The 12,663-nt window shown below is 52.8% G+C and overlaps 1 protein-coding gene across 4 annotated transcripts; it reads left to right on the top strand.

Moving 5' to 3' along the window:
• Nucleotides 1-731: 731 nt before the first annotated feature.
• On the top strand, nucleotides 732-10,233 carry LOC119285345 (uric acid degradation bifunctional protein TTL-like). Of its 4 annotated transcripts, none has more exons than XM_037564591.1 (7): nucleotides 732-1,085; nucleotides 1,872-2,037; nucleotides 2,166-2,239; nucleotides 2,317-2,374; nucleotides 2,453-2,554; nucleotides 8,068-8,188; nucleotides 9,592-10,233. In XM_037564591.1, the coding sequence occupies exons 2-7, from the start codon at nucleotides 1,894-1,896 to the stop codon at nucleotides 10,053-10,055; spliced, it is 963 nt and encodes a 320-aa protein (XP_037420488.1). In that variant the 5' UTR covers nucleotides 732-1,085; nucleotides 1,872-1,893; the 3' UTR covers nucleotides 10,056-10,233. The 4 variants fall into 4 exon arrangements, with proteins under 4 accessions (XP_037420488.1, XP_037420490.1, XP_037420487.1 ...); XM_037564593.1 differs by having other exon boundaries at nucleotides 733-1,085; nucleotides 9,667-10,233; XM_037564590.1 differs by having other exon boundaries at nucleotides 733-1,085; nucleotides 8,068-8,224.
• Nucleotides 10,234-12,663: the final 2,430 nt, after the last annotated feature.

Here is a 12,663-nt window from a genome sequence, read left to right as displayed (position 1 = left end):
TCATTTGAACATCTTTTGTCTTGTTTTATCGCACATTTCTGAGTCTAACTTGATGCCTCGTATATTGCGCATGATTTTGGATGTGATAAACTAGCGATGTATATATATGATGATGAACTAATTTTTATGCACTAGTAATGATGAACTTGTCAATACGTGCCTATGATTGTATTTGCGGGACGTGGGCCCTCCGGTGCGGAACAGATCCCGCAAACGCGTCCTGCATAACATTTGCGAGACGGGTTTATGAAAACTGTTCCGCCGGAGTGCTCATGGTCCCATAAAATCTTTTTACGGACCGGCCGGTTATAAGATTTGCTAGGAATGCTCTTATCCCTTGCATATCTCAAATCTACAATTTTTGATTCATTTTGCAAGTTTCTATATATTAAAATCTTAAACCCATTAGCGCCGGAGTAGGCGAAGGAGCTCGGCATAGGACGGCCGGAGCGTCGCCGGAGGAGCTCGGCAGCGGAGTGCCAGAACATAGCCGGAGTAGGCGGACTGCCGAAATGTCGCCGGAGCAGGCGGAGGAGGTCGACGGTGACCACCGGAGCGTTGTCGGGGTAGACGGACTGCCGGAGCAGCGCCGAAGCCTCGCCGGTTTTTCTTTGCGGTACAGTTGTGCAGTACCTCCTGATTTTTATTTATTTTTAGATACTGCAAATATTTTTGCGGGCGGCACGTATAAACGATTGGATTATAGCACATCGAGATGCTCTCATACGGCATGTGGTAGAGTTGCTCTACACAACACGGTTCGATCGGTTTCTCCCCTCCTCGCCCTCTCGCCCGATCCCGATAGAACTCACTGGGGCTTGGTATCCTCTCGTCCTGCAGCTGCCTCCACCCGAGAGATCTCCGGCGACCAGACTCCCTACGCTCCTCCGGCCGGTGGATCGGATCCATCCGCCCCCAAACCCCCCACCCCGAGCTTCCGTTTCTCCTCCGCGCCCAACACCCGAGGTTACCGACACCGCCGCCCCGTTCCTCTTAAACTCTGACGCCGCCGGCCGCCCTGCTCCGCCGTTCCTCGTCAACTCCTCTCTTGCCTCTGCGTTCGCCACCACGCACCGAGGCCCAAGGTAGCGCCCCTAAACTCCTCTCCCTCTCTCATCTCTGTGCGTTCATACAGAGCAATGATCACAGCAACTGTGGGCTATTAAGAACGGGCTTTCTCTCCATTTTTCTCAGAGATGTGCTAGCTAACTTATTCAGTCATCACAACATACATTTTCTAGAGTTTACTAATCGTGGGTGACACAACCCATTACAGGAAAATGCTTCTGAAGTAAATTCCAGTGTGCCTGACCTCGTAAATTACCAGTAAAATACAGGTTGAGGATGCTCCTTGGCTTAGTCTTGCTTCTCACCTTTACTAGTCTTTCTAGTAACCAGGACAAGTGATTTTTTTCAAATCAAACGAAGCAGCAAATAAGATTCATGTGTTTGGCGTGTGCTCTGTGCATGTCTCTGCGTGTGCTGTGCAGCTTGGGTGTGCTCTGCTAATAATGTGGACTGGTACGAAACAGTATAAGAAATTGCTGGGATGATACGAACGCTATATATTCAGCATGAAAGCTCAGTGATATGGGGGCTGTATATTCAAAAATTGTTCAAAAGGTTTCCTCATCCTCCAGCAGGCGTTTCTTTAAAACAATCACACAACTCCATTTGACAATGTTGTGTGTCCTGTTTGACATGAACATGCATTGTGTAGGAAAACACTATTTTGTTGATTTTGGGTACCCCAAACAAACACAACCTTAAACTCCCATTTCCAATAACCAACGAGTGAACTTTTAATCTCCTCACCCGTCAACTCCCATTCAACATCTCTAATTCTAAATCAAACACACTGTCTTGCGTAGTGGAGCAAATCAACCAGTTGAGATGGCGACGTTGAGGCCGCTGACTGTGGAGGATGTGCTGAGGGTGAACGGCAGCCGCCGCTTTGCTGCTGCACTGGCCGCTGCCTCCCCCTTCGATTCTCTCGCCGACGCACTACTCGCCGCCCGCCGCATCTGGCTCAACGAGGTAGGTAGCTCTCCATCTCCGAACCTCTCTTCCGTGCGCCCATCCTCCTGTCTGAATACCCCTCACTTCCCGTACTGATACATGCTGCTCACCTGCGTGTAATCGGGATCGGCGTGGAATAAATCAAGGTAGACGTGACTGGATGGCTGGAGGCCTTCGCTGCTCACCCGCCCATTGGAACCACCTCCTCATCCGTCTCCAAGTCAGTTTCCTTAATTCTACTTCTGCTGGGCTCAATAATGTTCGCTTCTTTCTGTTACTGATCGTTAGTCACTGCAGGTGGAGCAAGGAAGAGCAATCAGCTGCGCTTTCCACAGCCACTGATTCGACCGCGCAGGTTCTACGTTGTTCACTGTGTTCCTTGCATCTGTGATCTGATTTGTGGACTCAATTCGGTTTCTTGCAACTCTTCCAGGAGTTATCCGAGTGGAATGCCAAATACAGGGAGAAGTTTGGGTTTGTGTTCATGATATGCGCGTCTGGGAGGACTGCCCCTGAGGTCTTAGCTGAGCTTAAGGTCTGCATATGTCTATCCTAAACTCCAATATTTGGTTTCTGTAATTTACATGTATGCCTGTTCAGGTCATCTCAACAATTTGTGCATCAGTAACATGGTTTGTCTTCAAAAGAAAGCTATTAGCCCTCTCTGTTAGCTGTTACGGTATTGTTATCTGTGGAATACCAGTAAAATCAGAATCATGGAAGAACTGCTGTTTTCTGAATGACAATAGCGGCCTTCCTCGATGGACCAGAAATTTTGTATTGGAATTAAATTCTGTTCCTTTGGCTTTTGGCATCACCTGGGGTATTTAATTTTGAGTTTAGCCCTGTCAAGGGCCTCAGTGCCCAAGACAGCGGGGCCTCGACTACGTAGTTCGTAGTCTCGGTGGATAGGAGCGCTAGGGTTTTTGCCTGGCTGCTCAATGGTGCGGGAGGAGAGGATAGGAGACGGAGGAAGAGGTAGGAGATAATAACTTTATTGCTTGCCCTCAAAGGGTGCTGATTATACGATATATAAAGGCCCCATGGGCTGCTAACAAACTAGAAACCTATACGTAACAAACTAGTCTTTTATTCTAGGAACTAATGTATCAGGACCAGGACTCCTGCCCAACCTACGCCTCGCCTGATGCGGCCGACGGCTGCTGCTCCTGGCCGCGTGGCCCACGCCTGTAGGACGTGCCCCACATGACATCTCTCCCCCCCTCGACGAGCAGCTCGTCCTCGAGCTGAAAAGCGGGGTAGCGCTCGACGAAACTGTCAAGATCCTCCCATGTAGCTGATGATGCTGCTTCACCCTTCCAGTGGACGAGTAGCTGGCGAACGCCGCGTGCTAGGCGCGCACGAGTCACGCGCTCCGGTTCTGGAACAGCCGCTCCGTTGTGGATCGGAGGCAAACCCGGCGGTGCAGTTGGAGGCGTGCCGAAGAACTTCTTGAGGAGGCCCACGTGGAACACGTCATGGAGGCGCGAGCGTGCCGGAAGCTCAAGGCGGTAAGCCACGTCGTTGACGACCTCTGAAATGCGGTACGGCCCATGGAAGCGTGGCTTCAGCTTGCCCCTGGTTGGCAAGTTGAGAGAGGACGCGGCGCGCTGGCGAAGGCGAAGCCAGACCCAATCGCCCACGTCATGCCGAATGTCCCGATGGCGTCTGTCGTAGTAGGACTTGTAGACCGCCTGTGCCTGTTGTAGACGATAGCGGACGTCCTCGAGAAGCTCGTCGCGCTCCGCCATGCTCCTGGCCACTGCGGCTACCCTCGTGTCGCCCGGCTCGTAAGAGCGAATAGTGGGAGGGTCACGACCATACACAAGCTTGAACGGAGTTTCTTGGGTCGCTGTCTGGTAGGCGGTGTTGTAGATGTACTCGGCCCAGGGAAGCCACCGGAGCCACTGCCTGGGACGATCCCCGGTGAGACAACGTAGGTACATCACAATGATCTTGTTAGCAGCCTCCGTTTGGCCATCCGACTGTGGATGAAACGCTGACGTCATGTGCAGCTTTGTCCCGGTGAGGCGCATGAGCTCCCGCCAAAAAGCCGAGGTGAAGACGGGGTCGCGGTCAGAGACCATGGACTGCGGCACGCCATGGAGACGAACAATCTCAGCGAAGAACACCTGCGCCACTGATTCTGCCGTGTACGGGTGGGCCAGCGCCACAAAGTGGCAATACTTGCTGAAGCGATCCACCACGGTGAGGATGACAGACTTCCCACCCACGCGAGGGAGCGCTTCCACGAAGTCGATGCCGACGTCAGTCCACACGCCCGTGGGCACCGGCAGCGGCAGCAACAGCCCAGCGGGGTGCAAGTGCTCGGACTTGTACCTCTGGCAAGTACTGCAAGTGCGGATGTACTCTTGCACCGTCTTGCGAAGGTTAGGTGCGTGGAAGTCGCGGCGGAGACGATGCAAGGTGCGCAGGACGCCTTCATGCCCATCATCGTGCACGGCACTGAGAATCTCCTGGAGTAGCGGGGGCGACGGCGGAATGTAGAGGCGGCCGTTGAAAGTGACGAGGCCGTCGGAGAGAGCCCACGACTGCTGCCGCGTACCCGCCGTGATATCCTCACGCAGCGTGACGAGCGCCGGATCTGTGGACGTCGCTTGCCGGAGGCGATCGATGAAGTCGAAGCGAGGACCCGAGATCGCCATGATCGACGTCTCCTCCGTGTCGCGGCGGGAAAGGGCATCCGCCACCGTGTTTGTACTACCGGCCTTGTACTCCAGGTAAAGTCGAACCCCAGTAGTTTGCCGACCCAATGATGCTGCGGGATGGTTGCCAAACGCTGGTCAAGTAGAAATTTGAGACTGTAGTGATCCGGTTTTACCGCAAATTGGCGCCCCCAGAGGTACGGTCTCCAGTGACGAATCGCGAGCACCAGGCCGATGAGTTCCCGTTCATATGCTGCCAGGGAACGGTGACGTGGCGCGGCTGGCCGGCTAAAGAAAGCCACCGGGTGTTGGTCCTGAAGAAGGACGGCCCCGAAGCCGTATGTCGAGGCGTCACACTCGACGATGAACGGCCGCGTGAAATCCGGTAACGCGAGGACGGGAGCCGTGGTGACTGTCGTCTTGAGGGCGTGAAAAGCTGCTGCCGCCTCCGGCGACCAGGAGAAACCATCCTTGCGAAGGAGGGCCGTTAGTGGCGCGGCAACCACGCCAAACTCCTTGACAAACTTGCGGTAGTACCCCGCAAGGCCGAGAAACCCCCGAACCACGCGCGCCGAGCGTGGTTGCGGCCATTCGGCCACTGCCTGCACCTTTTCCAGATCCATGGCCACTCCTGCAGCGGAGATGGTGTGACCCAGGTATGAGATCGACTCGACGGCGAATGCGCATTTGGATCGCTTGACGAAGAGCCGGTGCTGGTGCAGGACGGTGAAGACGGTGCGCACATGTCGGAGATGGTCAGCCCATGTCTCGCTGAAAATGAGGATGTCGTCAAAGAAGACGAGAACAAAACGGCGCAGGTACGGCCGCAGTAGATCGTTCATGAGGGCCTGGAACGTTGCCGGCGCGTTGCAGAGGCCGAACGGCATCACCAGGAACTCGTAGAGGCCGTCATGAGTACGGAAGGCGGTCTTCGGGATGTCCTCCGCACGCATCCGCACCTGGTGGTAGCCGGAGCGCAAGTCGAGCTTGGTGAAGAAACGAGCGTGCCGGAGCTCGTCGAGGAGTTCGTCCACCACCGGGATCGGAAACGCATTCTTGACAGTAATGGCGTTTAGGGCGCGGTAGTCGATGCAGAAGCGCCAGGACCCGTCGGCCTTGCGGACCAGCAGTACCGGGGACGAGAATGCGGAACAACTCGCTCGGATGATGCCCTGAGCGAGCATGGCGGCGCACTGACGCTCCAGCTCGTCCTTGTGCGCGGCCGTGTAGCGATACGGACGGACGGCCACCGGGGCGGAACCGGGCAGCAGGGTGATGCCGTGGTCGCGGCTGCGGGGCGGTGGCACGCCGGAGGGTTCGACGAAGATGCCGTCGAACTCGGTGATGATGGCGTCGAGGAAGTCGCGGCCGCTGCATGATTTCAGGGCTGGCCCGTCCGGTCCTGCAATGCCGCGCCAGCACACCCGATGGCCCCTCCGCCAGAATGTCATGGAGAGGGCGCGGAAATCCCACAGGATCGGTCCGAGCGTCGCCAGCCACTGCGTGCCCAGGACGATGTCGTAGCCCGCGAGCGGCAAGGCGAGGAAATCCTCCGAGAACTCCTCTTGGCCGATGCGGAAGGGCACGACGCGGTACGCGCCCTGGCACGGAACGCGCTCGCCGTTGGCCACCGTGACGCGCATCTTCTCGGTGGTGGGGGATGGCAGCGTAGCACGAGCGGCCGCCTCCTCGGCGATGAAGTTGTGGGTGGAGCCTGAGTCGATCAGGGCGAGGAGGGAGACACCCCCGAGAGTAATATGCATCTGCATGGTTTCGCTCGTGCGCACCCCGGAGATTGCGTGGAGCGAGATCTGAGGGTCGGCCCGCGATGCATCATCAGTAGCGGAGGCCGCGTCGTCGTCGTCGTCGTCCGGCGCTAAGTCGAGGAGAAAGATGCGCTGGCACACGCGGTTGTGGCCCCTGCCAAACTTCTCGTTACAGTTGAAGCATAGGCCCAGGCGACGGCGTTCCTCCATCTCTGTCTGGGAGAGACGTTTGATTGGGCGCCCGTCCGGCAGACTGTGGCCATGCTGGGGTGCGGCTGGTGGGGCCGGTGCGGGGGGCGCGAGGCGTGGTCCTGGCGTCGGCAGAATGCCCTTCTGCGGAAAACGCACCGGTGGCGCGGCGGAAAGCGTGCACTGGTCGCGCAGCTCCAATTTGCGGGCGAGGCTCATGGCGACGGCGAGGGACTGCGGGTTATGGATTTCCACGTCGAGGCTAAGGGGTGGCTGGAGGCCTGCGGTGAAGATCTGAACTTTCTGCGTTTCCGACAAGGAGCCTGCCCGGGGAAGGAGCGCCTCAAACCGCTCCTGGAAGTCGACGACGGACGTCGTGCGCTTGCACGCCATCAGTTCGCCCAGCGGGTTCGCGCGCAGAGGAGGCCCGAAGCGGAGGTTGAGCAGCTCGGAAAAGCGGCGCCACGGCGGAGTGCCCTCGTCACGCTGGACCTGCATGTACCACAGCTGGGCAGAACCCTCGAGGTTGTATGACGCCATCCAGACTTTCTCCTCCTCGGCGATCCGTTGTTGATGGAAGAAGGACTCGCATCTGTTGAGGAAAGCGAGCGGGTCGGACTTGCCGTCGAACTTGGGGAAGTCCATCTTCTGAAACCGCGGGGGCCGATCGTTGTGGTGCTGTCCGTCGTGGCTGATATCGGCGGCTGACGAGGAGGCCGACTTCTCCTTCTGGAGGGCTGCCACGGACGACTGCAGGGATATCACGGTTGCAGTCAGGGCTTCGATCATCTTGGCCAAATCAGCGGTGGTGGGTTCCGACATGGCGGAAGAAACCGAGGCGGCGGCGGATGGCGGCGATGGAGGTGGGCGGGGCGGCGGGTGCAGCGTGGAGGAGGCCGAGGAGCGGCTGGAACCTGATACCAAGTTGTCAAGGGCCTCAGTGCCCAAGACAGCGGGGCCTCGACTACGTAGTTCGTAGTCTCGGTGGATAGGAGCGCTAGGGTTTTTGCCTGGCTGCTCAATGGTGCGGGAGGAGAGGATAGGAGACGGAGGAAGAGGTAGGAGATAATAACTTTATTGCTTGCCCTCAAAGGGTGCTGATTATACGATATATAAAGGCCCCATGGGCTGCTAACAAACTAGAAACCTATACGTAACAAACTAGTCTTTTATTCTAGGAACTAATGTATCAGGACCAGGACTCCTGCCCAACCTACGCCTCGCCTGATGCGGCCGACGGCTGCTGCTCCTGGCCGCGTGGCCCACGCCTGTAGGACGTGCCCCACATGACAAGCCCTGATACAGTGCACTGCGCGAGCTATGACTTGATCACAAAATCATATTAGTAGAAAGCCTTGATACAATGCTTTTCTTTCTATCTCTGTAATGATTTTGAAGTTATCTTATCATCCTGCTTCTCTTTCCAGAGGCGTTATGCAAATAGGCCAATTGTTGAGCTTGAGGCTGCGGCAGAGGAAGAACTGAAGATAAGTGAGCTGCGTCTTACAAAGCTTTTCTCAGCAGAAACTGCTGCTCCCCCTACTTCAGGTGAAAATCATATTAGCCAACCGGATAAAGCTGCAGGTATTGAATTATCTGTTGACTCATTCTGTGGTAAAATGGACATCTGCTCTTCTTTATCCACTTGTTTGCACCTTTTTTTCCTTATGTATCCTATAGTTGAAACTTGAACGATATTGACCTCGCATGCTCGTGCTTTTCTGAGATTGGTGTCTTATTGGTCTATTTGTTCAATGCTACCAAGTCTGTAATTTCCGTCCTTTCACTTTCATAAGCCAGTTCAATTGAGTGAGCAATTTCAACCTGCAATATTTTGTACATCCAAACATCTGTATTGGTATTGGAGCCCATTGCAATACAAAGGTTGATTTAGTATTGGACTCCATGCAAATTCCCAGCCCCCCAATACATACATATCCAAACGAAGCCAATGTGTTTTTGGTCTTTCCGTACATTGGTGCTACACTGCTACTTCCTCCGTCCCACAATATAAGAGCGTTTTGCAAGCTATGTTAACTTGCAAAACGCTCTTATATTGTGGGACGGAGGGAGTACATGCAAAGGCACCAGTTGAATTGTTTTGACGTTTTGTAATTTTTCACTTTGAGCTGAAAATATGGATGCGCCCCATAGGGGTATATATCTAATCTGCAAACATTAGAATACTGACTAGTGTTTGCCAATGCCTGATACTAAGAGCATCTCCAACAGACGCGCGGTGGCGCAGCGCGCTAAAAAAGTTTTGCAGCGCCGAAATAGTGTTTTTGCGTGCAGGAGGTTTTCCAGACGCACAAAAACACGGCGCCCAATGCGGCGGCCCCACCTGCAGCAGCCCGCGCGCACAATCCGGCGCCCCAAATTTGCAGCCCCGCAGCCCGCGCGCACACCCGTGTGCTAAAGTTTGTTAAGCGCGCTCTACTTTACAGCGCCTGCTGGAGCGATTTTTTTTTGCCTCCGGCGCACACAAACGCTGGTTTTTAGCACGTGAGGTAGATTTGGGGTGCCTGTTGGAGATGCTCTAAATAAAAATCTACTATTGCAGTTATTACAAACAATAACTTTCTTTGTAACCTTACAAACAATAACTTTGCATAACGTGGTTCTCTGTTTGTTTATCTGAAGGCAACTGAATTGTCTGTTGACAAATAGAAACTATAGCCTACATGAAAGAGATAAATGCGAGATTCATTCTTAACATTGAAAATAGTTTGTCATTGCTGATTGCGCACTGGAAAGACAACTCCTGGGCATGCATTATTATCAATTTCTTGGACCAGAATTGTTTGTAGTCTGTACCTCCATGATTATCTGGATTGTTCTGTGTACTTTGCTTGTGCAGTTATGACAGTGTAACTATCAATAGTAGTTTTTATATCTGTGCAACTTTTGGTAATTTTGCTTTCTTAAGCTTCATTAAAAATTTCAAATAGATCGGATGCGGATTATTGGTGCACACCTTGGAGCTCTTTCCCAGCTTTCTGCCAATAAAGCTCCTGAAATTACAGGTAGCTCCAACCGGACACGCCCTCCTATCACAACCCATGTGCTGGACACGGCTCTTGGATCGCCAGCAGCTGGAATTGAAGTTCACCTGGAGATGTGGAAGGACGCGTCAAGTACCCCGGCATTTGACAACAAAGAATTCAAGGGATGGACAACCCTAGGCACTTCGGTCACAAACAATGATGGACGCAGCGGTCAGCTGATGGATATCGTTGACAATGTCGCTCCTGGTTTCTATCGCATAAGTTTCAATACCTCCAAGTATGCACCATCAGGGTTCTTCCCTTACGTGAGCATCATATTTGAGATAAAAAGAAGCCAGACGACCGAGCATTTCCATGTTCCTCTTTTGCATTCTCCCTTTTCCTTTACCACTTACCGTGGCAGCTAAGGTGTCGATTTGTGTGTAAATCACATTGAGTGATGGTGGTGTTCTGAAACAAGCATAAATGGTCGTAAATCAGGGTGTTTAGTTGGCACTGACATTGTGATACTTGAATAATGTTGTTCCGTGTAATGGGAAGCTTGATTATGCAGTGGCATTGGAGCAGTTTGTTTAAATACTTTTATCACTTGTTATTTGCGATTGGTGGCCTTGAGTGTGGTATTACATCTCCACTGCTAGATGTGACATGTCACATACTTTGCCATCAGAGGTGGAAGCGAAGATATACGAGTGACAGATAGCTTGCCACTTCCCGAGCCCTGACCCCTGAGTGCTCCAGCCACTTCCTGAGACCTCAATGCTTCATGTATGGTAACTAGATGATGACCCGCACGATTGTTGCGGGATTTTCAGTAGTTTTAGAGACATATTTTTTTTAGGGTACGCTAATACAATTTTATGTTACATATAGTTTTTTTAACTGCTATGTTACATATAGTTATACTAATTAAAGTAATATTTTAATTTCTCAAAAGAAATTTTGGAGAATATAAAGAACAGATACTACCAATTTTCAGTGGCGTTCGTGTATTCCTTTTACGAGCTGCATTCAGGTGATCTTGTCAAGTAAGTGTTGACTGTTTTGTTTGGACTTAATATCATATGGTAATTGCTAATGCTTGGTGAGGTTCTCATCCCAGGAATTTGTGCATACCTTTGGTTTTGCCAAAGTTGTTTTAAAAGTATGTGTCCGAGATTCATCCAATAATTATGCAGGATCCGAATTTAGCTTGCACAAATCTGTTCGCCAATAACGAGTAATCAAACTTCGACTGTACACATGTTACAAGTTACATGTAATAAAATCAGTAGCCTGCATGTTCAGCTACATAACGGAATTGTCTAAAAGAAAAAAGCAACATACCGGAAGATCAAATTAAGTGCTATTTCTTTTTCCAAGGATACGTCAGAAAACATAGAAGGGCAACACCAAGACGGCTTTAGGGCATTTCCAACATCTGCCCGCAGTACAAACAAATTTGGACACAATTCATGCAAACACTGCAGAATTCATGCAAACAGACATAAGTTCGGGCACATAATTTACATAAATCGGATGAAATTTCATCCGTTCAACTAAAACTTAAAACAAAAACTAAACTAATTTGTAGTGGACGATGACCTCATACGTCTGGCAAGGCTGGCCGGCGGCACCTTCGTCGCTGCTCGTGTCGCCATCGTCGGAGTGGTCCTTCCAGCAGCGGAAGGACACATGGGCCCAACAGCTCTGCCAGGCCGCCGTTTGTAGCTCGTGGAGGAGCCGCACGGCTTCGTCATGTGCCGTGTGGAGGGCCGCCTCGGCCAACACCGACCCTGGTCGGGGAACCCTACCCCTTCCCTTGCCGCCGACGACAGAGGTGTAGCTGAGCGACCTCTCCTCCCTGATCTTGGCAAGCTCTGGCGCTCATGAAGGAGCCGCTCAGCTTCCTCATGCGCCGTGTGGAGGGCCGCCTCGACCAACACCGCCCCTGGTCGGGGAACCCTGCCCTTTCCCTTGTCGGCGATGACGGAGGTGTCGCTAAGCGACATCTCCTCCGTGATCTTGCGCAAGGTCCACGTCGACGAAGCAGTCGCCGCATGGACCTCTCCGCGGTGGCCACTGACCAATCGCGGACCCAGGCCTCCGTGAGGACCCTGGTCGATGCCTCGTCAAATATCACGAACATCGCGCCGCCTCCTTGGCCACCCTCTCCTCCGCCGACACGATGCTTCATGGCAAGGAGCCTTGACCGCTGCGGCCACCGAGGTAGCTCTCTCTAGTTTGCATACGGTTTGTGGAATTTTGGACAAGCGGTCGCGTCCCTGGACAGATGGGGCCCCGCGTTGGATGGCTTGCAGCGTCTGAACCTCGGTCCAGACGTTTGCGAGCGTTTTGAGGGTCAGCGTTGGAGATGCCCTTACCTCCTCCAACGAGGGCCCATATGCATAATTCTTTGTGAGTACTCCCATCTATACCTTTCGATAGACACACCGCCCTTCAAAAACACCCCTATACATATTGTCAGTGAAATAATCACGATGGGGCAATAATGACGGCAACACGAGGCTCCGCCAACAGGACGACGTGTAATGTGTTCCTCAGGAAGGTTGAGCTCATCAAAAATAGCAATTTGGGAAAGAGTGGAAGTAGGAGAAGAGACGAGGAGAGAGATTCATGTTTGCACGAAATAGATATTGTTAGAAGGAACAGAGAGGGATTGGTGGAATCAATGTATTATTGCCTGAGCCTCGTGGTCATATATATAGGAGTACAACGACCAACTTGAAGTACAAGACAAGGCAGGACCAAATCCTAGTCTATCCTATACTTCCTAATAATCGTAATACTCAACACCCCCTCCCCCCCTCGCAGTCATAACGGTAGCGACGCAGACAATGAGAACTGGAGAAGAATCCGAAGGCAAGCCGACGGACACGCCTCCCCCCCACACACAGTTGTAACGGTCGATGCATCGCAGAAGTCGTGGCTGGAGTGGAAACTGGCGAGGTTGCTCAAACAAGGCGGTAGTCTTTGTGCCGTTGTCGAGGTAGCCGAGAGCATAGGGTGGTGTAG

This window comes from Triticum dicoccoides, chromosome 4A, assembly GCF_002162155.2.
Source record: "Triticum dicoccoides isolate Atlit2015 ecotype Zavitan chromosome 4A, WEW_v2.0, whole genome shotgun sequence".
In the NCBI taxonomy this organism is placed as follows: Eukaryota; Viridiplantae; Streptophyta; class Magnoliopsida; order Poales; family Poaceae; genus Triticum; species Triticum dicoccoides.
The sequence above is the reverse complement of the archived record's forward strand: the minus strand, read 5'-3'. Positions and strand labels throughout refer to the sequence as shown.